Source organism: Hypanus sabinus, chromosome 24 (assembly GCF_030144855.1).
Source record: "Hypanus sabinus isolate sHypSab1 chromosome 24, sHypSab1.hap1, whole genome shotgun sequence".
Taxonomy (NCBI): Eukaryota; Metazoa; Chordata; class Chondrichthyes; order Myliobatiformes; family Dasyatidae; genus Hypanus; species Hypanus sabinus.
This window is the reverse complement of record NC_082729.1, coordinates 773,914-801,142: the sequence shown is the minus strand read 5'-3', so window position 1 is coordinate 801,142 and position 27,229 is coordinate 773,914. Positions and strand designations below refer to the sequence as shown.

Sequence of the window (27,229 nt, the reverse complement as noted above, 5' to 3'; positions counted from 1 at the left end):
ACCAACACCACAAATCCTGCCGGTGTAGAATTCTATCAGGCATTCTTGTTTGATAAATACCAGGACACTGTGACCTTGCATCGTACACAAACACCAGACCAGCCTGTATAATTATTTGGTTCCCTGCTCCCAGTCAGCAGCTGTCCCAACACCTGGAACTCAAGCTCCAGCAAAAAGGTTTACCAAAGAAGACAGATTTTTCAGCACATTAAATTTGAAACTCACTCAAAAAGAAATTAAGATTATCCTTCACAAGCAGGCTTCATTAGTATCATGTGGCCAACAACAGGACCTGGTAACACACACGTGCCTCGGTTTTACCAACAGAACCCTCAACGAAGTGGAAGATAATCGGGGGGAAAAAGATGTAATTGTTTAAATGCCTCATCCCTGATCCTGTCTGTTCTAGCTTTTGTATGGGGCGTGTTATGATTTTCACGTACGCAAGCGCAGGCATGTTCTGCAATTCCAGTATCCTGCATTAACACAATAGTTACCTTTCATCTCGGCCTAGCCAGGTTTACAAGACTCAGCTCCAGACTCCCTGGGGATATTCAAGCACCTTGCTAAACACAACAGCTTTCTGCTCAAACATAGTTTTCTGATTCAGTGAGCCGCTGAATGGAGACATTTTCATCAACGTACAGATCAGGAGCCCTCCCCAATAATAAACCCACCACTGAACTCAGAACAAAAGGCAGCACAGCCCTCCATGAGAGGAGAACACAGCACAGGGGAGAGCTCGGACGTAGCGCACTTCAAAACTAGACCAAACCTGTCCTACCACTTGGTTAAAAAAACAAATTCAGCTCATTTTCCTGCTAAAGTGAAGTAGTTCTACTTACAAAGTGGAACACTGGCAAAATCAAGCACCTTGTGACCTAGTTACTAGTCTGTGCTCACAACAAAATCCAAAACTGGTTCAGAATACCAAAGAGAAAACCTGCAGATGCTGGATATCAAAGTAACACACACAAAATGCTGAAGGAACTCAGCAGGTCAGGCAGCATTTATGGAAAACATTAATCCTGATGAAGGGTCTCGGCCCAAAACATCGACTATTTGCTCTTTTCCATAGATGCTGCCTGGCCTGCTGAGTTCCTTCAGCATTTTGTGTGTTGGTTCCAAATACAACAGCCCACAGGATGACAATTTAACAATTACAATCTCACTTTAAAGCTGCAAGAACCAAGGATATGTAATGTAAAACGCAATTCAGTGCACATCATATTACCTCTCAATAACTCTCAGCAAGCGTGTGTGCACACAGATACACAATGACCAGGTCTCACTGGAGCTTTTCTATCGGAAGCCACATTGTCTAATGTTAACAAATCAGAGTCTACCTTTTCTCTGCTTGTCTGGGCAACTGCGGCCAAAGTACCAAAGAGGTCGGGGCTTTGAACAATGGGCTACTTTCTTCTTATGGTGAGTATTGCCCATTCTGTGCCTGCTCGTCTCGAAAGCTCCACACACTCTCCTTCATTGCTGCACTGGGTGACAGCTGGCAGGGGGCCAGGTACCAGATCCAGCAGCAGCACACACAGATACTGCATCAGTCAGAGCTGCTGTAGCCAGTGGGATGTGGGGAGGGAGGGGTTATGCACTACCTGCTCACAGCTCAGTTCCTATTCGTCCTGCTCAGATCTCAGCCCTTTTGTCACAGCCCTCCACTCCCGCACAGCTCCCCCGGTTCATCTTCACTCTCTCCCTGTTCTCCCTCCCACACAGATCCCCCGGTTCATCCTCACTCTCTCCCTGTTCTCCCTCCCACACAGCTCCCCGTCTCTTCCTCACTCTGTCCCTGTTCTCCCTCCCACACAGCTCCCCGTCTCTTCCTCACTCTGTCCCTGTTCTCTTTCCCACACAGCTCCCCGTCTCTTCCTCGTTCTCCCTCCCACACAGCTCCCCGTCTCTTCCTCACTCTGTCCCTGTTCTATTTCCCACATAACTCTCACGTCTGTTCTACGAGCCTGTGGTGGCCAGTGCTATCGTGTTTGCTGTTGTGTGCTGGGGCAACAGGCTGAGGGTAGCAATCACCAACAGAATCAACAAACTCATTCGTAAGGCCAGTGATGTTGTGGGGGTGGAACTGGACTCTCTGACGGTGGTGTCTGAAAAGAGGATGCTGTCCAAGTTGCATGTCATCTCTCTTCCCACACAGCTCCCCATCTCTTCCTCACTCTCTTCCTGTTCTCCATCCCACACAGCTCCCCCGTCTCTTCTTCACTCAGTCTCTGGTTTTTCCAGTTGTTTCCTCACATCACCTGGCAGGATTTTCCTTTTTAAGTTCATAATTGTCACTGGTTTAATATGATATTTCCTGTTAAATATTCAATTGCAGTAACATGCAGCTGTTTACAGGAGCCATTAAACTTGTGAAAATTATGAAATCCTGTAAATACTGGAAGAACTCAGCAGGTCAGGTAGCATCTGTAGAGACAGATATCTGTGCAAATCTTTGGGCTCCATAGCACACACCTAATTACATGATGTTGGTGCCCCCATGAAGCTGGTGGAATCAATGCCAAGGCCAGCAGGCAAGCAACAGAGAAAGGACCCTGAGCAAGTTTATACAGTGAGGGATTCCAAGGAGCTGCAATGGTCTGTCTGGGAGCTGACAAAATGAAGCCAATGAAGGAGCATCCTGAGGATTTCGGACTTCTCCCCAAGCTCAGCTTGTTCAATTGTCCTGCGCTGTGAACAGGGGAAACCAGATGATGCAGTTTCCCTCATGAGATCACTATTCAGATCTGTTGTACAAGTGTAGATGTTTACCGACTGGGTCTTGAAGAGATAATTGGGTTTGAAAGACCCAAGACATTCTACAAGGCTGGATGTATGTTGGAAGAATTAGCCCCTATGTGCTGACCTCAGGAAGACATACAATTAAAGGTTAGCTTATTTGTCACATGTAAATCGAAAACGTCAAACGCACAGTGAAATGCATCGCTCGCATCAAACACCAACACAGTCCCAGGATGTGTTGAGGACAACCCATAATTGTCACCACGCTTCCAACAAGAGATGCAAACTCACTAACCTTTACGTCTTTGGAATGTGGGAGGACACCGGAGCATCCGGAGGAAACCCTCCCTGTCACAGAAAGAACATACAAACTCCTCAAAGGTAGCGGCTGACGTTGAACTTGGGAAGCTGGCTTTATAAGGAGTTAGTCTAACCTCTACATTACAGTGACAAGTCCAATGGAAAGATCCTAGTGTTTTTTTAAATTCCCAGCCCCAAATGTCCTTGTGGTTAAGAACAATCTGCAGACATTTTTGTTTATAAACCAAATTCCAGAATTAACCACTACTGTCAACACGAAAGGACACTGGTGTTAGCTGCATGGATGGCCTGGTGTGCTCTCAGACCTGTATTAACGTTTTTTGATCACTTCGACAACTACTCAATTCCATTACTGCCTATAAACCCATTGAAAGTCTGCTTTCTGACACCCAATACATCACAGGCACTAACTAAATTTACAGCATTCCACATGAAGCGGTTGCCATACTCTGAAGCTGCAGAATCATGTGATGAAAGGGAGGGTATTCACCGTGTTTACTGCAATAAATTACAGACTTACGGCAATCCTTTGTTTCTGCAAATTCCCCTCGACCCCCTTCAGTTTATTAGCATGCCTGTTCTAAGTCTGCCACAGGCCACTAATGAAATGAAGAAGAGCAGTGACAACCTGAAATTTCTCTCACTTAGTATATTCGTTCTGATTAACTGCAAGTTAGCACCTTTCTACAGCATTATTCTTCACAGTCTGAGCTAGACAAATAGTTTCTCAGAAATATTGAACATGAATTAATATTCTCATTAAATGGAATCGATCAGATACTGGGAGTTCTGCCGGCAAGTGTTCTATCATGATAATAACCTGTTTGTGGGATTCAAGGCTGCCCTCTTTTTGGTACTCTCCCCATCCTCACTCTACACAACCTGTCAAGCTCATAATTCTACCTTGTTTTCTCTCTCTTCTTGTCTGTTCTCTTGGGCTTCTTCCCATCTCCTCCCCTTCCTCTCACCTCTGACGTGCCTCCTTCACAGGGTGAAGGTTGATGCCAAACAGGCAAACTCCGCGCCTTCAACACTTCTCCAGCCATCTCAGACTAGACATGTGCTATGACTGTGGCTTTGTGGGTCACTGCTTACTGTATCTAACTGGTCCCTCTAACACCACTGCAGCCGCTGGATGATTTCCCCCGCGCTCTGATCTTGCTATCACTGACGTTCTCCAGCTCCTGAGAACAGCATCTGGCCAAACATCCACTCCCTGGCCACCGTGATGATAATTACCTCCTCAGTGAGGCCTCCTGAATGGTGGCCCTTCTCAAGCTGAAGTTATGGCAGGGGGGCGGACAGTAACCATAACCTAACCAAGGCATGGGGCATTGGATCAGGGAGGTGATGCTGGAACCATTTGCTACAGCTTCAGAAGTGTGTTTGATTCTGGACACCAGATTACATTTCTCACCAGAGTCCTGGGGGTCTTCACAAGAATGTCTCCGGGAATGGAAAATTGTCACGATTCTGGTCCATGCCTAGGTAAAATAAAGTTGCTATCTTTGAAATGGAGAGTGAGTAAGGGGAGAACTGGATTGGGCTGTTGTAGAGTCGATAGGAAGAACTTCTTTCCTCTTGGCGAGGTGGAACATGGATTTTAAATGCTTGGCAGAAGGATTAGTAAATAGATACAAAGTTTGAGGGGGGGGTTGCGTGGAACACATTGTCCAATGGCGTGGTGGAGGAAGGAATGCTAATGGCGATTTACAAGTATCGAGGAGCTGGGAGCTGGGATTCAGCTCCAGTATGAGCTGCGCGGCCTCTTGTTCTAAGTTTTCCGTGATAAGTGGAATTGAAACCCACCACTTCTATCAGAGAGTTTATTCACAAATTCCTCTTGACTCTTCTAACATTTTCCAGTACCTGGAATCTCTCTGTGGCCTTGTTGATTCTTAAACCTGATGATTATCCCGTCATTGAGAGCCACATTCCTGCATCCTGGCCTCAAACAGACCCGTAAAGCTGCCAAAGCAAATACCCGTAACACAGCAGATCTTTAAACATACCACATGAATTAATCAGGCAGATGGGTGACACAAGCACAGCTGTAAATGCATTCACAAAAGGATCCTCACATTGAACTGACCAAAGTAACTGTCACAGCAATACCAACAATAATCTGCACAGGTGCAGCAGACTCTGGGTGACTGGCCCTGAGGGTGGGAGGGGAAGGGGGAGGAAAGATGGGGAGGAAAGATGGGGAGGAAAGATGGGGAGGAAAGAGGGAGAGGAGAAGGGAGGGGGAGGGAGAGGGGTGGAGAGCTGTTTTTGGCTTGGTCTATCAAATTGCTGGGAAATGCACCTATAGTACAGACCTTCAGCCCAGGTTAATGAAGTGGTTTCATTTGGGAAAATACATATCTAAACAAAGGGCTTTTTTTTTGTTTTTTTTTAAACCAACAGCTGAGGGCAGTTGCGCTGGCTCACAGACACAAATGGAAAATGTTGTCATGTAATCGATAGAAACAGAACCCTGAAATAACCACACGAAATGAGGTTGATGAACAATAAAACTGAACTTCAAAAAAAAGCTAGCGTTAGCAGAACATCATTCACAAGAAGAAAATTAAAATTCCCACAAAATATATAAGCTACACAGAAAACAACAACTGATTTGGATAATTCAAATTCAGAATCAGGTTTATTATCACCAGCATGTGACATGAAATTTATTAACCTAGCAGCAGCAGTTCAATATAATACAAACTAGCAGAAGAGAAAAAAAATAAAATAAATAATAATACATAATAAGTAAATCAATTACATATGTCAAATAGATTTTTAAAACGTGCAAAAACAGAAATACCGTGTATTAAAAAAAAGTGAGGTAGTGTCCAAAGATAGTGAGGTAGTGTTCATTATTAAAAACCCAATCTTAGATTTCAAGAGAATGTGTATGTTGAAGTGATCTTCTCCAACATCATTTTTGGGTTTAACACCTCATGTCATCCTTTCAAATTCTCAAGCTACTTCATTAATTATAACTAATATTGACAGTGTGCTCATTAGAATAACTAATATTGACAGTGTGTGCTCGTCAGAATGGCTGAGGAATGACAGAGACATTCAGTTTGATAGTACTGTGATATGTACACTGGTTTAGATTTCTATGGTAAGGTTCTTCAATAACCAATTACAGAGCAAAAATATTTCGTAGTGTGGCAGTTAGCGTAACGCTACTGCAGTGCCAGCAATGCGAGTTCTGTTCTTCCGCCAGCTGTACGTTCTCCCTGTGACCTGGCATCTTTTTTTCTCAGGTGCTCCAGTTTCCTCCCACATTCTAAAGACATACCGGGTTAGTAGGCTATTTGGACACAAGGTGCAATTGGGTCTGTTACCGTGCTGTATCGCTAAATTAAATAAAAGCAGGGTATTTTTACCCACAAATACAGCAGTAATGAAAATGTTGGATATAAACTAGTCCTATATCCTCTAGAAGGTCAAAGTCCAAAGTAAGTTAATTATCAAAGTGCATATTTATCACCAAATACAACCCTGAGGTTAATTTTGTTGCAGACATACTCAGTAAATCCAAGAATCATAATAGAATCAATGAAAGACCACACCCAACAGGACAGACAACAAACCGTGCAAATACAAAGGAAAGAAATAATAATCATAAATAAATAAGCAACAAATATCCAGAACATCAGATGAAGAGTCCTTGAAAGTGAGTGCATAGGTTGTGGGAACATTTCAGTGATGGGGCAAGTGAAGTTGAGTGACGTTAACCCCTCTTGTTCAACAGCCTGATGGCTGAGGGGTAGAAACTACTCCTGAACTTAGTTTTGTGGGTCCTGAGGCTGCTGTACCTTCTCCTGATGGAAGCAACAAGAAAAGAGTATATCCTGGATGGTGGGGGTGTTTGATGATTGATGCTGCTTTCCTGTGACGGAGCTCAGTGGTAGGGAGGATTTTATCCATGATGGACTGGGTCATATCCAATTATTTTTGTTGGTTTTTCCATTCTAGGGCATTTATGTTTCCATATCAGGCCATGATGCAACCAGTTAGTATACTCTCCAACCCACATCTATAGAAGTCTGTCAAAGTTTTAGATGTCTTGCTGAATCTTCACAAACTTCTAAGGAAGTGGAGGTGTTGCTATGCTTTCTTTGTATTTGCACTTATGTGTTGGGTCCAGGGAAGATCCTCGGGAATCATTTAAAGTTGCTGATCCTCTCTACCTCTGATCCCCGATGAAGACTGGCTAATAGACCTCTGGTTTCCTTCTCCTGGATCAATAATCAGCTCCTTGGTCTTAATGACATTAAGTAGGAGGTTGTTGTGGCACCACTCAGCCAACTTTTCAATATTCCACCTATATGCTGATTCATCACCCCCTTTGATTCGGACTACAACAGTGGTGTCATCAGCAAATTAGAATATGGCATTGGAGCTGTGCTTAGCCACACAGTCATAAGTGTAAGGTGAGCACAGCAGGGGGATAAGCGCTCAGACACCTGGAGCACCTGCACTGATGAAGATTGTGAAGGAGATGTTGTTGCCAGTCTGAACTGACTGGGGTCTACAAGTGAGGAAATCGATGATCCAATTGCACAACAAGGTGTCAGGACCAGAGGCAAAAGTTGGACCGGTCTGCTTGTTACCCCACGATATTTACTCCACACTGCACTGAACTGAGGCTGAGGTCTTCTACAGCTGTTCTGGGCTTTGTGTCTATGGACTCACTATCGTAAATTTCAGTTCTGACTGCTATTTGCTTACTTTTCTTGTTTGCACCATCTCTCTCTCCCCCCTCCCCACCATATTTGGGTGTTTGATGATCTTTTTTATGGATTATTTTGGGTTCTTTGTTTTGTGGCTGTCAGGAGACAAACCTCATTTATATAATGTATACATACCTGTACTTTGATCATTAATGTACTTCAAACTTTGAGGCCAAAGTCTTGAAGCTTATTGATTAGGTTTGAGCGGATAATAGTATTGGAGAGCTCTCATGAGCTTATGTTAATCAGCAAGGCAAATGTTGATACAAGAGTTCAGTTTGCCAGATTGTGAGCATGCTCTGTTGCCACTGGAATGTGTGGCAACACTTGCAGGCTGCCCCCAGCGCATCATTAGGTGTTACAGCAAATGACACATTTCACTGTTTGTTTCGAAATACACATGATAAGTAAATGTGAGTGTAAAATTTCTGCTGTATTATTGAGCAAACACCCCCTATTGTGCACTCACTGCCCAACAATACTGGTCCACGGGTTTGCAGCTCACATTCATTTTTTTGCAGAGGTTTGCACTGACACCATAGATCTATAATCCCTATTGATGTCACTGGCTCCAACTGTTCAACTAACAACACTAACTTCACAGCTAATGAAACTTCTCAGAACCAGTAACCCGTCGATATAGTGAAATGGAATGAAACTGTTATCAGACCCAGTAACCTGTCAATGCAGCCCGGGTATAGAAATGATCGTGTAAATCCTCTTCCATGGAAATCTGTTCCTTCGTCGTCCTGTTCCTCCCCTTCTGCCCCTTCCCTCTCTGTGGCACTGAGGTCTGCACCCCCACAGATCTTTGGATAAGAAGTTTCTTCTGAATTCCCAGATGAATTTCCTGGTCATAAACACAACACACTTGGCAGATGCTGGAAATCATGAGCAACACACATAAAATGTTGGAGGAACTCAGCATGTCAGGTGTGATGTTAGCATTCATTTCAAGAGGACAAGAATATAAAAGCATGGATGTAATGTTGAGGCTTTATAAAGCACTGGTGAGGCTTCACTTGGAGTATCATGAGCAGTTTTTCAGATTCAGATTCAGATTATTGTCATTTGGAAACCACAAATGCAATGCAGTTAAAAACTGAGACAATGTTCTCCAGAATGATTATTTAAGAAAGGATGTGCTGACATCGGAGAGGGTCCAGTGGAGGTTAACAAAAATGATTCCGGGATTGAAAGTCTTGTCATGTGAGAAGCACTTGATGTTCTGAGCTTCTAATCACTGGAATTCACAAAAAATGAGGGGGGAATCTCATTGAAACCTATCAAATGTTGAAAGGTCTCATTAGAGGGGATGTGGAGAGGATGTTTCCTATGGTGGGATAGTCTAAAACCAGAGGACGCGGTCTCAGAATAGAGGGGCATCCCTTTAGAAAGGAGATGAGTAGGAATTTTCTTAGCTAGAGGGTGGTGAATCTGTATAATTTGTTGCCACAGGCAGCTGTGGAGCCCAAGTCATTGGGGATATACAAGGCGGAGGTTGATAGATCCCTGATTAGTCAGGACATGAAGGGATACAGGGAAAAGGCAGAAGATTGGGGCTGAGAGGGAAATGGATCAGAAATGATGAAATGGCAGAGCAGACTCGAAGGGCCAAATGGCCTAATTCTGCTCCTATATGGTCTTATGATCAGGCAGCATCTATGGAAATGAGCAAACAGCCAAGACCCTTCTTCAGGACTCAGATACTGCCTGACCTGCTGAGTTCTTCCAGCATTTTGTGTGTTGCTTTCCTGCTGATGCCTTTGCATTGATGAGTTCCAACACCACTCTCCCACTGCATTCTCCCCACATTCACTCACTCACAGTGAAATGCCTCGTGTGTCAAAGAACCCTGTGAACTCACTCTTCTCAAGAGAAAAGGATCTGAGTTTGTTCATCCTTTCCCCATTGTGAGCTGAACTGCAAGCAGTAATCTAAGTGCGATCCAACCAAGGTTCAATACTGTTTGACATTACTTTCATTTTCTCAATTTTATTCCTCTTGAAATAAATTGCACTACTTTAATTACTTTTTTATGACCTGCCTAAGCTGTAGCTGTATTTTCTCTCCAAAGTCCTTCTAATCCTCCACCAGAACAAGATTTGAATCTTGTAATAGGTGCTGAGGTCACTACCAAATTGTTCTAAATTACCCATAGCAAAACTTGCAAGGTCCAAGTGGTACAAAATGATTCAGCTGAGAAGGAAATGGTAATGGAAATAAACATGCCAAATTTGAAGATCATTTTAATAAAACAATGAAAATACAAAAGCTCAATCAACCCAAAAGCCTCTTCTAGCAATAAACAACAGTAGTTCTGTTCTGAACATGTAACCAAAGGCCTGGATTAGTAAACCAGAAACAGGTATTCACATCTAGCTACAACTTAGTAATGAAGAAAATTTAAACCACAGAGATCAACCAGTGTTGGCAGAACCTCTCTCTTGCCTTCATAGCTGTCCCCTTTCTGTAAGGATATTTGGATGTATAGGTCAACGTCCTCTGTTCTTACCCTTTTTGTAACATCCTCTCATTTAACTTTTGTAACTTTGTCCTGTTCTTTCTGTAGAGAAGCAGCACCTCACTCCTTTTGGGATTAAAAGCAGTATCTCACTCCTTTTGGGATAAAACTCCATTTGGCATGAGGATTTGAAACTTGAGGAGGTTGAAAAGTGGACACCTTGTACATTCCTGCTAGCTTTTGTCTTCCTGCACTAAGGTAACCTCCTAATATGACTAGCAGTGGCTTCCAATTTCTCTGTACTTCCAATTTCACAGGAGACCTCCTTCCACCACGGCCAGTTCTCACATAACTGGAGTACTCCTTTCCTTCTCCCACAAACCACACAATTATCTGTTCGAACTTATGAGAACATATGAATTTTGAGGTGGTCCAGGCCATTTTGGACCTCGAACTTGCTTACTATTCAACAAGACCAACGCTGACCTCCCCTGCTAAAACATCACTTCCCAGAACACAAACAGAGCAATGCTGTGAACGTCAATGTGGAAGTGCAGACCGGGTGCAGCTCAAACACTTGGGCAGCATGTTAACTGTAACCTTACTTTGAAATTAACTACATTAGAATCTTTGTTACCATTATTCTTCACCTGTCTGTGGCAGCTACACAGTTAATTACCTGGTGACACAGGTTTCCAGATACGGTCAGCTCAGGCTGAGTCAGTAGTTGGCAGCATTAATGTGGTCGGTGTCTGTCGCTGTGTGGGAGCCTGCTAACTGTTGAAGAGCTGTATGTCACCGTAAGAAGTTGAGTTCATCAGGGGATTGGACTGAGATAAAACAATGTGGTTGTCGATTCCCTGCCACGTGATGACATTATCAATGTTAAACACTTCCTGGCTGTAAATTCAAAGTTTACAACCAAAGCCCTTCACTCAGTGAAACCCAGAACCACATGAGGTGAAATGACCCCTCTACAAATATAATTGAGTTCATGATAGTTCCTCGTTGTTGACAACTAAAGTCCAGTGACACCAGGTATCACGTGAGGTGAACGAAACTCTCTCCAATTTTACACTAGAGAGACTAGTCCTGGCTCACCTCTGACCCCTGGTCAGATCAGCCCCCAATCCCCTGCAGTTTGCCTACAGGAGCACACTGGAGTCAACGCTGCTGTCACCTACCTGTCGAACAGAGTCTACTCCCATTTGGATAAGCAGGGCAGCAATGTGAGGATCATGTTTTTTAATTTTTCAAGCTCCTTCAAAACCACACAGCCCTCATTGCTGGGGAAAAAGCTCCATTCAATGCAGGTTGGCACTTCCATAGTATCCTGGATAATGGACTACCTGACTGGCAGACCACAGTTTGTGCAGCTTCAGAGCTTTGTGCTATAAACAGCAGCAGGATCCCACAGGGGACTCTACTGGCTCCATAAGACCATAAGATATAGGAGCAGAGTTAATCCATTCAGCCCATTGAGTCTGCTCCACCATTTCATCATGGCTGATCCCAGATCCACTCAACCCCATACACTTGCCTTCTTGCCATATCCTTTGAACCCTGATCGATCAGGAAATGACCAACTTCTGCCTTAAATTTACCCAAAACACTGCCTCTCCATTTTCCTCCACAATGTTGCTGATCTGCTGAGCTCCTCCTGCTGTTTCCTTTTAGCATCAGAGTATATCAGTGCAGGAGGCTGCAATCTGTGGCTCCTGTAAGTACTATGGCAACAGACTGATCACCGGGGGGTGGGGGGTGGAGGCGGTGTGGCACAGTGTGGGTATCAATCTCAGAACATGGGAACCAATCACAGAACACAGGAGCCAATCAGAGAGTGAAGAAGCTAATCTCACAACATGGGAACCAATCACAAAGCACAGGAGCCGATCCCAAACATGGTAACTAATCACAGAGTGAAGGAGTCAATCACAGAGCAAGGGGCCCAGACATCCCTCATCACCTGAGCTTTTAGTTACCGAACCCCTTCTCCCCCTCCCTCTGCATCTCCTTTCATCTTCAATTCAGCCAAGCATGCTGGACAAACTCAGAAACAGTTTGCCAAACTTTTGTCCTCTCCTATCAGGTTTCCCCCTTCTCCAGCCCTGTATCTCTTTCACCAATTAATTTCCCAGCTCTTTACTTCACCCCTCCCGATTTCACTTACCCCCTTGTGTTTCCTCCTCCCCTACTCCCACCTTCTTACTCTGACTCCTCGTCCTGATAGAGGGTCTCAGCCCAAAATGTTGACAGTACTCTTCCACAGACACTACCTGACCCACTGATTCTCTTTAGACGCTGCCCGACCTGTTGAGTGTGGACTTTGAAACAAACGCAGGAATACACAAGGATTGTGTCAGCCTTCACCTCACAAGTGTTGGGAAAGGAAATTGAGGAAAAGATACCAGATCAGCCAGAAAACCAAATGGCTTTGATTTGAACCAGACTTGAGGCCAAAGAAAAGGGGGCCACATCAGGGCTGAATCTCTGTTAGGCCCACTTCCTCAAAAAACAAACTACGTCATTGATCCTTGATATACCACACAGAGTGCACAGCACCACAACAACAAACTGTAAAAGGTTTTCATTAAAGTTATTTCTGGAGTTGGGTTGTCTTAACAACAAGGAACTACCCTCTCGAAGGTGGCTGGAGGGCAGTGGTGGATGGTCTTTGGAATGTTGAGAAAGCCTAGTTCTTCGGGAACTGATGGGAAATGGTCATCATGAACTTAGACAAATTTTTCAATTATTCAATTGTGTTTCTTGTATTTGCTGTGAATGCCCACAAGAGAAGGAATCTCAGGGTTGTATATGGCGACATATATGTACTTTGACAATAACTTTACTTTGGGGAGAGAGAGGGAAGGACAGAGAGAGAGGGGAGGGGAGGGAGAGGGAGAGGGGGAGGGGGAGAGGGAGAGGGAGAGGGAGAGGGATCAGTTCTGTTGCTCTCTGTACATCATCCTCTGCTACAGCAGAAGGAATTACTGTGTCTCATAAACAACCTGCTGGGAATTTGTGTGAAATGAGTAATTATCTGTTGCCGCCATTAAAAGAACAGTCCAAAAAAAATTAACCCTTTTTGGATCTTGGAGTGTTTATGAAAAAGATCTAGAATAAAGTCCACGTGCTTTCCTATTTAACCATTTCCTTGAAGGCAGCCATCTGTATTAGCAGCAGTTCCTTACTCAAAATTCCAATCGTCAGTGGCAAAGAACACCTACCACACTCACCACTGCCCTCCAGCCGTCTTCAAGGGGGTGGGAAGAAGCTGCTCTCTAGAGCTACTACAGAACCACAGCAGGCCTTTCAGTGAAGGTAGGAGCCCCAACATTTAGACCCAGTGTCAGTGGAGGAATGGTGATACGTTTCCAAGTCAGCAAGTTGAATGACCCAGAGGGGAACCTGTTAGTGGTGGTGCTTTCCTGCCCCTGCTGCCCTTGAACTTCTGGTTTGAGAGGGGCTTTTAGAGGCCCAATTCAATACAGGAGTGACAGTTTGGGGCCTGATTCAATAACTGCGGTGTATTTTATAGATGCAGCCACATTACGCAGTGCTGGAGGGAGGGTAAGTGGCAACTGGGCTGCTTTGTCCCAGATGGTGGATGGGCCACTGATTGGTTGGGCTGCTTTGTTACCCTTGCTGAGAGTTGTTGTTGGAAAATTGGAGAGTGTTTCATCACATGCCTGACTTGTACCTTGTAGACAGTGTAAAGGTTTGGGATGTTGAGAAGTGAGTCACTCACAGATAATCCAGCCTTTGAAACCAAAGTATTTACAGTATGTGGCTGGGACAGTTAAGTTTCTGGTCACTGGTAACCTCAGGTATTGGACTTAGTAATGGTAACACCATTGAGTGTCAAAGATTGATAGATAAACAATTTATTTTTATTGGAAATGGACATTGCCTGTGGTGGAATGTTAATCACTGTTTGCTACTGAACCTGGCTGTACCACTTTGCCAAGCACCTACCCTCCGTCCACTAGAAAAAGCGGGTTCTCCCAGTGGCCACCCATTTTAATTCCACTTCCCATTCTGACATGTCAGTCCATGGCCTCCTCTACTGTTGTGATGAGGGCACACTCAGGTTGGAGGAGCAATACTTTATATTCCGTCTAGGTAGGCTCCAACCTGATGGCATGAACATCGATTTCTCAGACTTCCAGTAATGCCCTCCCTCTTTCTCTCACCATTCCCCATCTCTCTTTATCTGCCCATCTCCTCCCTCTGGTGCTCCTCCCCTTTCCCTTTCTTCCATGGCTTTCTGTTCTCTCCTATCAGATTCTCCCTTCTCCAGCCTTTTATCTTTCACCAATTGACTTCCCAGCTCTTTACCTTGAATCGTTGACTGCTTACTCTTGTCCACAGATGCTGTCTGGCCTGCTGAGTTCCTTCAGCATTTTGTGGGCATTGCTGTCTGTACTCTGCTTCATTTACTGTGGGATTGTGAATGGAATTGAATACCGTGCAATCACCAGTGAACATTCCCACTCCTGACCACATGTTGGAAGGAAGATAATCTGTGATGATTGGGCTTAAGAACTTCCTGAAGACGTCCTGTACCGATTCCTGGGCTGTGACAATGAAGCACCACCTTCCTCAGTGTTTTGTATAAAATCACCATCAGAGTGTTTCCCCGACTCATGCTGACATCAGGTTAAACTGGCTGCTTTGATGCCCTTTATTTCCCGCAGAGCATCAAGAAAACTCACCTCTGTCCCAGGATATTAATGGGCTTTTGCCACTGTACCATTAAGAGCATTCTCACCAACTGCATCTCATTGTGGTATGGCAAATGTCCGATATTGGACCACAAAGCACTCCAGCGTGTAGTGAAAATTGCCCAGCGGATTATCGACACCCAATTGCCCACCATTGAGAACATCTATCATAAACACTGCCTGGTCAGGGCGAAAAGTATTATCAAGGATGCATCTCACCCTAACCAGGGACTTTTCACTCTCCTCCTATCCGGTAGGCGCTACAGGAGCCTCCGCTCCCGCACCAGCAGGCACAGGAAGAGCTTCTTCCCTGAAGCTGTGACTCTGCTGAACCTCACATCACAGCGCTAAGCAGTATTGCACCCATGTTGTACTGTCTCAGTACTTTTATATTTTGTGCTGTAGCACTTACTTTTTATTCGCAGTTCTTTGTAAATAACACTATTCTTTGCATTTCTGGTTAGATGCTAACTGCATTTCATTGGCTTTGTATCTGTACTTGGCACAACGACAATAAAGTTGGATCTAATCTAATCTAATTACTCACTCAGATGCTGCTTTGATGTCAAGGACATCTCCACCCTAGAATCCAGTTGTTTGGTCTGCATTTTGACCAAGGTTAGAACGCAATGGATCTAGGATACCACAATCTGTGCATTGGTAAGAATGTTACTATTGAGGATTGTCCATCTGATTGGGTGCTGATGGTAATTTCCATTGGTTTGCTGATGGTTGAGAGTCGACTAACTGAGCTGCAATCATCAGATTAGATTTGTCCCAGTTTTTTTTTATAAACAGGTCATACCTGGGTAATTTCTCATGCCAGACAGTGGCCTGTGTTGGGACAGCTTGGTCAGAGGTACAGCTAGTCCTGAGCACAGGTCTTCATTATGATAGCCAAGATATTCTCTGGTCCTATAGACATGAAATGAATGGAATTGTCTGGATCCAGACTGCTGTGATAGTGGGGATTACTGGAGGGAGCAGAGGTGGGGCAGACCTTGCCTCTTCTGAAGGAATATGGTCACCAGTGCTTCAGCTTCTATGAGGAGGTACAGGAGCCTGAAGAGACACACTCAATAATATAGGGACAGCTTCTTCTCCACTGCCATCAGATTTCTACAGTCCATGAACCTTCTTATAGCAAGTTTTACATCTTTGCACTGTACTAATGATTGAGAACAAATTTCACATCATATGGCAGGGATAATAATCCTGATTCTGAAGTGTGAGGATGGGAAATGCCCAGCAGAAACTGTAGGAAACAGGACAGCCAGCTTACTAAAGATAACATGAGAATGAGTAAGAAAACTGTTTTAGGAGGTAGTTTAGGGATAAGCATTGGCCTCAGGTACACGACCATAAAACACCCAAGAGTGGGGAACCACTACTTCTAGAGGGAGTGTGGCTGCCCCCTGCTGCCAGACACAGAAACTACAACACTGAGAAGAATGTCTCTGCTGGCTAAAACAACGTCAGTTTACTCCGGAATAAATCTGTTACAGTGTTACACCATTACAGTGGCCGGGTTTAGTCAGCAAGTTTTCTCATGTAAACACATCCCCAAGAAGGTCTTGGCCCAAAATGTCCACTGTTTATTCATTTCCATAGATGTTGCCTGGCCTGCTGAGTTCCTCCAGCATTTTGTGTGTATTAACGTGTTTTCTCATCTTTGATTAAGCGAAAACACGTGGAAATATTTACATACTAAATGGAGGCAACATCAGATTGAATTAAGCCCATTTTGTTGACAAAATTCACAGCCTACCTATCACAGATATTCATGGCCAAAGCGTTTCCAATCTAGGAGATAATTTATAACATTTTTACAAGCGTTTTATTGTCTTGTTTCCTGTTGAAAGATTTATAACATCGATTTGTAGGTCTCAGGAGGCTGAATATACTAAATCAGCAGCTTGGGTAAAAGCCATAAACATACTGCACTTTGTCACATACAACACTGTCATTTCTGCTCCATCTGAAGTAAAAAGCTAAGCCCCCCCCCCCCCCCCCCGTATGTCTGGAGTTACATGTATGTCAGACCAGGGCAGGCAGTTGATTCCCATTCCTGGTTCGTATTTTGGAATGGTCATTTAAGGTCCAAATGCAGAATTCCAAGATTTGAAATCTTCAGCAGCCATACCCTGCCGAAGGAGGGCAAAACAAGGCATTAGGTAAGAATATGAACGTTTGAAGAGTCCGCTCACTGCATTGTTTGCAGTAACTCACTGAATCGTTGAGTCTCCTGTATCTTCTCCCTGATGTCTAATCTTGTTCCAGACTGAGTGCACGTTCTGCACTAGTTGTAGGAGGAGATTCCCAGTTTCCAATGTCAGCTAGTGCAGAACATGCACTCAGTCTGGAACAAGATTAGACATCAGGGAGAAGATACAGGAGATTCAACGATTCAGGAACAGTTTCTTCTCCTCCACCATCAAATTTCTGAACAGACCATGAATCCATGAATACTACCTCGCTATTCCTTTTTTCTGCAGTATTTATCTGAGTTTGCAATTTACAGTCATTTTATATCTTTCCACTTTACTGCTGTCATTAAACAACAAATTTCATGCAAATCAATTATATACCTGAGAAAGACCATGAGGCCTAGGAACAGGATTAGGCCATTTGGCCTATCGAGTCTGACCCACTATTTCATCATGGCTATCAACCTATCAACGAAGTGAATGTCTACCTCAGAACTCATGAAGTTGGAATATTTACCCGCCCATATTAAGTAACCCCCATGAGAAGGGAAAGATGCAGTGGAAATCGGCCAGGATTTCTCACTCTCTGCCTCTATACAGTGACCTGTGCCATCAGACAGGTCGTGCATAACTGAGAAGAGAAAGGATGCCACTAACCAATAATACAAGAAATCTCAACGAACGGTTATAGGTCAATCCCAGACATGAGGCCAGGAAATAATCAAGATTTGGAGAATTGCCTTGGTAATAGCAAAACATATCATTCCACAATGATCTTAGCACAATGCAGATATCACTTCTAGGAAAGCATGATCTTATTGGGGAGATGTCAGCATGGCTTTGTGTGGTGGAGTTGAGTCTTACAAAATTGATTGGGATTTCTGAGGGGCTGAAGATGATGTTTGATGATGGTGGAGCAGTAGGGGCTGTCTGCATCCAAGCCATTTCATGTAGGCAACATTCACCATCGAAGATCCTCACCATCCGGGCCATCTTCTCTCAGCTATCATTGGGCAAGAGGTACAGAAGCCTTAAGTACCACACTACCAGGTCCAGGAACAGCTACTTCCTGTCAACCATTCAGTTCTCGGACCATCTAACTCAATAGAACAACACTGGCCACTTCGATCACTTTGTACTAAAATTAACCTTATGTCTGTTTTTTTTAATTTCTAATTGTATTATTTATTGTAAATATTATGAAAATTTATGTTGAATTGTTTTTTTTCTTGTGAATGCTGCTTACCTGACACTCTGTGCCTATGATACTGCTGCAAGTAAGTTTTCCATTGCACCTGTGCATGGATGGGTTTGTGCAAATGACAATAAACTCAATTTTGACTTTGACTTTGGTGAACAGTTTGACCACAGAAGACAGAAGGTAATGCTGGAGGGGTGTTATTCTGCCTGGAATGTAGGTGGTGTTCCAGTGGTGTTCCAGTGGTGTTCCACTGGGATCAATTTTGGGATCTCTGATGTTGATAATATAGACTCAAAGAGAATTACAGGAGGGATACAGGCCATTCAGCCCACTTACTCCATGCTGAGCTAGTCCAAATTTCCTGCGTTTATCCCATATCCCTCCAAGCCTCACCCCTCCATGTAACTATCCACATGTTTCTTGAATGCTCAGCCACCTCTTCTGGCAGCTCGTTCCACAGACTCACCACACTTTGTGTGGAAAAGTTGTCCCTTGGGTCCCTTTTAAATATTACCCTCTCACCCTATCCCCATGTTCTCTAGTGCTAGACTCCCCTACCCTGGAGGACCTTATTCATACCCTCAAGATTTTAAATACAGTGGACTATGGTGAATTAGCCTATCGGTTAATCAGGGCAGCCACTTGTTTGGGACAACACTTAAAGAACAATAACTAATCAAGAAAATAGCTGGGTTTCGATTCATTTATTTGGGACACTGTGCTGCTCAATTGGGACAGGAGACTGCTGCTGAATAGAATCTAACTATTGTCAGTCATGTGCATTTGTCTGGCCAATAGACAGGATACTGTGCTTAGAAGTGCAGTTTTTAAATAGCATCAGATGTGTGTGTTTGTGTTCAAAAAGCAGTAATTTTTGTCAATGATAGTTGGTGAGAAATAAGCAGCAAGACAATTCAGAAACTGTTTTGCTCACTGCAGTTTCAAACAGTCAAGCTCGGAGATGCCAGAAATGGCTGGGAGTGAAAATAAATGATTTCATTACTTCAACAAGTTAGGAACAATTAAGAATTTGAGGGTATTGTCAATCATCATAAGCATTTTATGAAGGTGGTCCATTATCTGCACTGATTTTGTTCATTTACAGCCAATCAGAAGACACGGCAGCGTACACTGACGATAACTGTTCAGAACTAATGGACAGTTTTATAGTACTGCATAATATTGGTAGTGTTCTCACTCATTCAGTATTTCATTTAAATTCATAAGTTGTTACTCAGTTAAATTGTAGCTAGTCTTTTTTATACCTTTTTAATTACTTCCTTGAAACTTCAGCTAGTTAGGGGCAGCCCTTTAATTGGACCAAAATGTACTGGTGCTGATGTGGCCAAACTAACCAGAATCCACTGTACATCTGTAAGGTCACCATCATTCTCCTACATTCCAAGCAATAAAGACCTCACTTGGCTAACCTCTCCCTGCACCTCAGACCCTCTAGTCCTGGCAACATCATCATTTTTTCTGCACTCTTTTCAGTTTAACCACGTCTTTCCTATTACAGTAAACAAGACCACAGACAATGCTCCAACAACTTATACAACTGACCGTCTCCTATACCAAGTGGCCTGACTGATGAAGGGTGGCATTTTTCACCATAATGAACTATGCACTCATACTCCTGTGTCCCTCTGTTCCATTACTGCCACGGATCTTACCATTCAAAAGATGAGTTTGAAGACAGGTGGGGGGGGGATGGAATTATTCTGTGGGGGGGGTGTCTGGACATGTAGCCGGGGGGTAGGGGGGTAGGGGGGTGATGGAAATGTGGGGATAGTCAGAGGCTTTTTCCCAGGGCTGAAATGGTTGCCACAAGAGGACACAGGTTTAAGCTGCTGGGGAGTAAGTACAGAGGAGATGTCAGGGATAAGTTTTTTACTCAAAGAGTGGTGAGTGCGTGGAATGGGCTGCCGGCAATGGTGGTGGAGGCGGATACGATAGGGTCTTTTAAGAGACTTTTGGATAGGTACATGGAGCTTAGAAAAATAGAGGGCTATGGGTAACCCAAGGTAATTTCTAAGGTAGGGACATGTTCAGCACAGCTTCATGGGCCGAAGGGCCTGTATTGTGCTGTAGGTTTTCTGTTTTCATTCTCTGCGTTTTCACACAAAGATGTGGGGGGAGTCTGGAACATGCAGACAGGGGAGGTGATGGTATCACTCCGTGTATTTTGGCAGAGACTGCGGTTGGTGGGGGGTATCTGGAACACGTTTCCATGGTGATGGAAGCAAATACAATAAGAGGCACTTCGATGGACACGTGACCAAGCAGGGAGTGCAGGGGTACAGACCATGTTTCAGCAGATATAGAGTTTAAATTGACATTCTGATTGTTACAGCCATCGTGGGCTGAAAGGCCTGTTCCTGCCCAGTCCTGTGTTCTATTTCAGGTGATAGGCTCCTCCCTCGGATTGGGATGAAATTCAAACTCTGTGTACAGATCACTACCTGCTGGAACTTTGATGATACTTGAAAGGGTTGAGTCCTTTTGGGCACGCCTTAGGACTCCCCATTTCCCAACATGAATTATTATTTCTATGCTGGATAAGATATCCAACACTAAATATACACCGAGAGAACAATCTTACATGGGAACTCTGTTCAGTTTATTCTGTCATGGACTCTGGAAATCAGAATCACATTATATAAAGCTCTGGAAAGAATGTCAAACTTAACTCATCAGACACACGCACCAAACAGCTCCAGGCAAGTTCACTTCTGAGGTCGTGCCAAGAAATTTCAACACAATAATACCACATGAACACTGAAAATGAAACCTAGAACTTGGTGACTTAAAGCAGAAAACACAATGAGATTTAGTTTAACTGCGATAGAAAGGCATGGCTGACAAGACCACATGAACTGGCTGTGCCTCGTTGACCTGAGATGCCACTCTCAACAACCCAGTGGCTTGGTTCAGTCGAGCCTCTTGCTGAGACACCTCACTGCCATCAGTCAGAGTAAAACAAGCCATTCCGTCCATCTCACCCTTGCACAGCTACTTACTGGCCAAAGCAGGTGAGAATTTCAAGCTGGTTTCTTTGGTCATTTCACAGCCAATTAATGAGAAAAGCTTTATTTTAATATATTTAATTACTTCTTTGAAATTAAATTTCCCAGTTGTCATGTCAGGCTTTGGACGCACATCTGCAGAGCTCTGAGTGACCGATTAAGTATTATGCCCCTACCCTGAACCCCTTCGTTTAACTAACATAAATGGTCCAGGAGAACTTCACACCCACAGGACAAGGCCCAATATCTCTCCCCTGTAACTTTTAACAGCTTATGTCCCAGTACTGTTCTCTCTACACTGACCATGAAGACACTCATCAAAAATATATGAGGTCGCTCTGGAAGTTTTAACAAAGAAATTGTAGCTTAATTGTGTGTCAAGGCTTTCATTAGCCGGTTCCACTGGGACGCGGAAACAATGACACATATCACATTACTGACTGTAAGTGATCCTAGTTAGGTCAATTAACACTAAACAGCAGCAGATATTACAACAGTTGCAAACACAATCCAGTGGGCACAGAGTAACAGGGTCACTGCCCAGCACCAGAAGTGGTGAATGCTAGAAAATATATCAGATACTCTTACAGCAATGTGTAAATTAAATGTGTAATGTTCAGAAACACATCATATCTCAGCTCCCCATTCTTCGGAAATTCAGACCTAATGCTCCCTGTCAATCCTGTGTTTCAATTCAACAGCAGAGGAATGAAAGGTACAGGCTTACCCTCCCGATCAAACCGCACAGGACTGGAAATTCCGAGCAACACACACAAAACACTGGAGGAACTCAGCAAGTCAGGTAGCATGGGGGGGGGGGGGGGGCAATAAACAGTCAATATTTTGGGCTGAGAACCTTCATCATGACTGAAAGTGAAGGGGGCAGACAGTCAGCATTTCGAACTGGGATCTTTCACCCGGACTGAAAGGGAAGGGGGCAGAAGCCAGAATGAGAAGGTAAGTAATTGCATCATTCTATTTAATTCTCCCTTCAGTGGGTGCAGATGTTCACATGCCCATAGCCAAGCTGGTGTTGAGCGGCCATGCTCAGTTGCTGAGCACATTACTCAGGACTGAACTGGCTGTTAACACCCGACTGTGGCAAGTTTCATCCAGCTGCTTGAGTAATTCTGTAAAAACAAATTCTACACTCAAGTGACTTCTACTTGTCCGTTAACACAGCTTCCCAGTCCAGGGATTACCCAGAACTGATTGATTGCACAGAGATTCTTCCAATGGCTGTTTTATCACTAAATCGAGTGTGAGCAGTAAGTCTTTCCCGAGCCTGCTCTGCTCAGTTAACGTCCCATCCCAGTGATACATTCATCATTTTCAACATCATTCCCCAGCCAAGCGCATGAAGGTAATCCCTATTTAAAGCACCAGTGTTTTAGTTCAGCATCTGCCCTGCATGTTCCACAACTGTCCCCAAATGAACTCACCTGCCGTTCGGAGAGCAAGCTGAACACTAAAAGAATCACAGTCTCAGAATGGTCAAAGTTTCACTTGCTTTCCAGTATCTTCCTCCCCTCAAATGTAGTGAGGGATATGACCATGGTTCTGAGGTGCTGTCCGTGGCACACAGCCCGCAGCATGATAGTTCAGATCCCTTATCGGAGCTACAAGCAAATCCAGGTAAGTCCCTGCAACTTTACACGTGGGGGGAGGTGTTGTAAGAGTCAAGAAGGAACACTTTTATTAGTTCCAGGGTGTAGATAAGCCAGGCATAGTGCAAGGCCAATGTGGAACTGGCAAGAACCAGCTGGCTGCATTATGGTTTGCTGCAGCAATTCGAACACACACGAGTGTAAAGAAACTACAGAGAGCAGTGGACTCTGCTCAATACATTACCAATACATCGCTCTCCACCATCAGGAGTATCTACAGGAAGCACTGCCTTAGGAAGGCTAGCTCATCATTAAAGACCCCCACCTTCCGAATCATGCCACCTTCTCACAGCTCCCATACAAAGGCCTGGAGCTCCACACCACCAGGTTCAAGGATAACTACTTCCCTTCAACCTCCAACCAACACGACCCTAACTGGCACCTCAGTACAGCAACATAATGACCACTTTGATCACCTTGCACTAAAATGGACTTCAACTTTTTTCTTTTAATTGTGTTTGTTATGTCCTGTAAAAATTGTGAGTAATTTATGTCTTTCTCCTGAATGCTACTTATCTGATGCTGCTGCCAGTCAGTTTTCACATGGACTTGTGCATTTGACAATAAACTCAACTTTGACCTTGTTGTTCCCTTTTTCCTTCCCCTGCACTCACTCTGATGAAGTTGCTTCCTGCTGGACAGTTCCAGTTAGCACTGTTGTCCTTTCACTCATCAGCCTAATGACTCAGCAGTGGGCATTCAAACAGGCAGTTGAGGTCCAAGCACTTATACATCCAGCTGTCAGACACTGAGGGCCACAAACCTCCAGATGATTATTCTGTTTCCCTTCCACACCACAGCTCAGAGACACATGCACTCCATGGCCATTTGCACAGATCCTGTCATGGTCCCGTCTGGCAATTCCCCATCTTGCTATCACCTCCTTAATTGGGCCTTAGCCCCCTCATCTGATTTCCAGTCATTCCCAGTTCCAGTAATTACAGCAGACCTGGTTCCCATTAGTGAACACAGGATAAAACTCGGATGTCACAGCCCTGCTTTGCCAGTTCATTGGTTAAGTCTAGTGTGAGCAAACCTTGTTTCCTGATTCCTTAGGACTGTCAGTTCTAAGCTCTGCATCATTTCCTAGATACTCTACATAAACCTTGTCTCTGTGTAAAGATTCTCCTGGATACTGGCTCCCCATTCGTGACGGAGCTAATGCCTCACGACTCTGCCTCCGTGCCTGCATCCTGCACTTGGATTTGTCCTCAGCCTCATCCGTGCAACAGATCCAGATGTCACCTTGACCCTTCCCCTGCTAGGCAGTTGCTAGTAGATGACTTGGAGGTGGGGGAAATATCAGCTGATGAAGTCTGTTGGACTTTTCTTTTTAATGTGCCCCAGTAGATAACAACAAATGGTAACCCTGTCATCCAGCCCCTGAGAGCTCTTGCCACAGATAACAAAGGTAGGTGCTGATGTCAGTATAAAGCATCTAGTCCACTGCATAGAGAACTCCATCATTACTCTCAGCCTGACAGTTACACTTCTCACAAGTGACTTTCGTTCTAAAGACTTATAATTTCTCAATCTCTTTGTTTACTGTGAAATAATACTGTTTAGCTGTATTGGAGGAAAGGGTTAGCACAACATTGTGGTTTGAAGGGTCTTTACTGTGTTCTACTGTTTATGTTCCATATTCTGACAGTGGTTCACAAATGTAAGCCTCATCTTGGCATCAGTAAGACTGGATACTCCCATCTGCCCATACTGAGCCATGATTACAACTGCAACACCCTACATTGTCAAAACCAACACAATTATTTCACCCAAAGATGTAGATCAGAATCTAAGAAGGGAAGCTAGCCAATAATATAAAAGAAAATATAAAAAGCTTTTACAGACATACAAAGAGTGAAGGAGAGACGAGGGTGAATTTTGGATTTCTGGAAAATGATGCTGGAGAGATAGTAATGGGGGACAAGGAAATGATGGATGAACTGAATAAGTATTTAGCATCAGTTTTTCACTGTGGAAAACACTAGCAGTATGCCAGAAATTCAAGAGGGTCAGGGACAAAAGTGAATGTCATTGCTATTATGAAGGAGAAGGTGCTTGGAACACTGAAAAGTCTGAAGGTAGATAAGTCACCTGGACCATATGGACTACCGTCAGGGTTCTGAAAGAAAAGCTGAAGAGTTTGTGGGGGCATTAGTAATGATAGTTCAAGAATCACTAGATTCTGGAATGGTTCTGGAAGACTGGAAAATTGCAAATGTCACTCCACACTTTAACGGAGTCAGAAGAAAGAAAATATAGGCCACTTAGTTTGAGTTTAGTGGTTGGAAAGATGTTGGAGTCTATTATTAAGGATGAGGTCTTGGGGTACTTGGAGGCACATGATAAAATAGGCCAAAGACAGAATAGTTTTCTAAAGGGGAAAGTTTGCCTGATAAGTCTGTTGGAATTCTTTGAGGAAATAACAGGCAGGATAGACAAAGGAGAGTCAGTGGATGTTGTTTACTTGGATTTTCACGAGATCTTTGACACGGTGCTGCTCATGAAGCTGCTGAACAAGTTATCCCCATAATACCCCATGGAATCAGGGAAAAAGTATACTAGCATGGATAGCACATTGGCTGAATGGCAGGAGGAAAAGACCGGGAATAAAAGGGACCTTTTTTGGTTGGCTGCTGGTGACTAGTGGTGTTCTGCAGGGGTTGATATTGGGACTGCTTCTTTCACATTGTATGTCAATGATTTGGATAAAGGAATTGATGGCTTTGTGGCCAAGTTCACAGACAATACAAAGATAGGTGGAAGGGCAGGTAGCTCTGCAGAAGGACTTAGACAGATTGGGAGAATGGGCAAAGAAGTGGCAGATGGGATAAAGTGTCGGAAAGTGTATGGTCATGCACTTTGGTAGAAGGAATAAAACCATAGACTCTTTTCTAAACAGGGAGAAATTTAAAAATCTGAGGTACAGAGGGACTTGGGGGTCCTCATGCAGGATATTCTAAAGATTAACTTGCAGGTTAAGTCAGTGGAACAGAAGGCAAAATGCAATGTTAACATTCATTTCAAGAGGGCTAGAATATTAAAAAAAGGATGTGATGCTGAGGCTTTATAAGGCATTGTTCAGACAGCACTTGCAGTATTGTGAGCAGTTTTAGGCCCCTTATCTAAGAAAAGATGTGCTAATTTTGGAGAGGTCCATGAGAACGATCCTGAGAATGAAAGGGTTAATGTATGAAGAAAGTTTGATGCTTTGGACTTGTATTCACTGGAGTTTAGAAGAATGAGGTGTATCTCATTGAAACCTATTGAATATTGAATGGTCTAGATGGAGTGGATGTGGAGAGGATGTTTCCTATAGTGGGGGAGTCTAGAACTAGAGGACATGACCTCAGAATTGAGAGACATCCATTTAGAACAGAGATGAGGAAGAAATTTCATAAAGCAGTGAGTAGTGAATCTGTGGAATTCGTTGGCATATACGGCTGTGTAGGCCGTCATTGGATATACTTAAGGTGGAGGCGGATAGGTTCTTGATTAGTCAGGCATGAACGGTTATGGGGATAAGGCAGGAGATTGGAGTTGAGAGGGTGCATAAATCAGCCATTATGGAATGGTAGAACAGACTCGATGGGCTGAACAGCCTAGTTCTGCTCCAGTGTCTAATGGCCTTTTGGTCTGCGGGGAACCAGTGCTGCAGGTTGTACTGCGACCCTTTCATCGAGTTTCTCATCAGGGAGGGGGTCAGCTCTCACGTAAAGCAAATCCAGGAAAGCATTCAAAGTCTGCATTATGCTAGGGGCAGAACAATCCTGCAACACGTGACACACTTTACACCCCCACAGTGACTGGGTAGATGACTCAACAGCAGCTGGGTGTATATACACACACAGCTTGTGGAAGGTCTGCCTCAGTCTCCCAGCAGCTCTGCTTGTCGAAGGGCCTCCTGAATGTCACTAATTGATCTGATTTGGCAGGAATCAGTGCAGGCTCTGCTGTTATATTAATGATTTGGATGACATCATTAGTAAGTTTGAGAATGATATCCAAATTAGTGGTGTGGAGGACATTGAGGAAGCTTGTCCAAGATTGAGATCAGCTGGGAAATTAGGCCAAGGAATGTCAGCTGAAATTTAAGTCTGTGAAGCATGAAGTGTCATACTTAAACCAAAGCGTG

At 43.9% G+C, this 27,229-nt stretch overlaps 1 protein-coding gene across 2 annotated transcripts in view; it reads right to left on the bottom strand.

Moving 5' to 3' along the window:
* The window catches only part of LOC132380382 (uncharacterized protein KIAA1522-like), a 121,889-nt gene that overhangs the window by 74,040 nt on the left and 20,620 nt on the right, over positions 1–27,229 (bottom strand). The window contains exon 1 of one of the 2 annotated variants that reach the window (XM_059949122.1): positions 1,347–1,549. The exons of the other annotated variant lie outside the window; for it this stretch is intronic. Within the exon in view, the coding sequence (XP_059805105.1) occupies positions 1,347–1,443 (97 nt within the window). The 5' untranslated portion in view covers positions 1,444–1,549. Of the gene's footprint in view, positions 1–1,346; positions 1,550–27,229 lie in introns of those variants that run through there. 2 annotated transcript variants of the gene reach the window in all.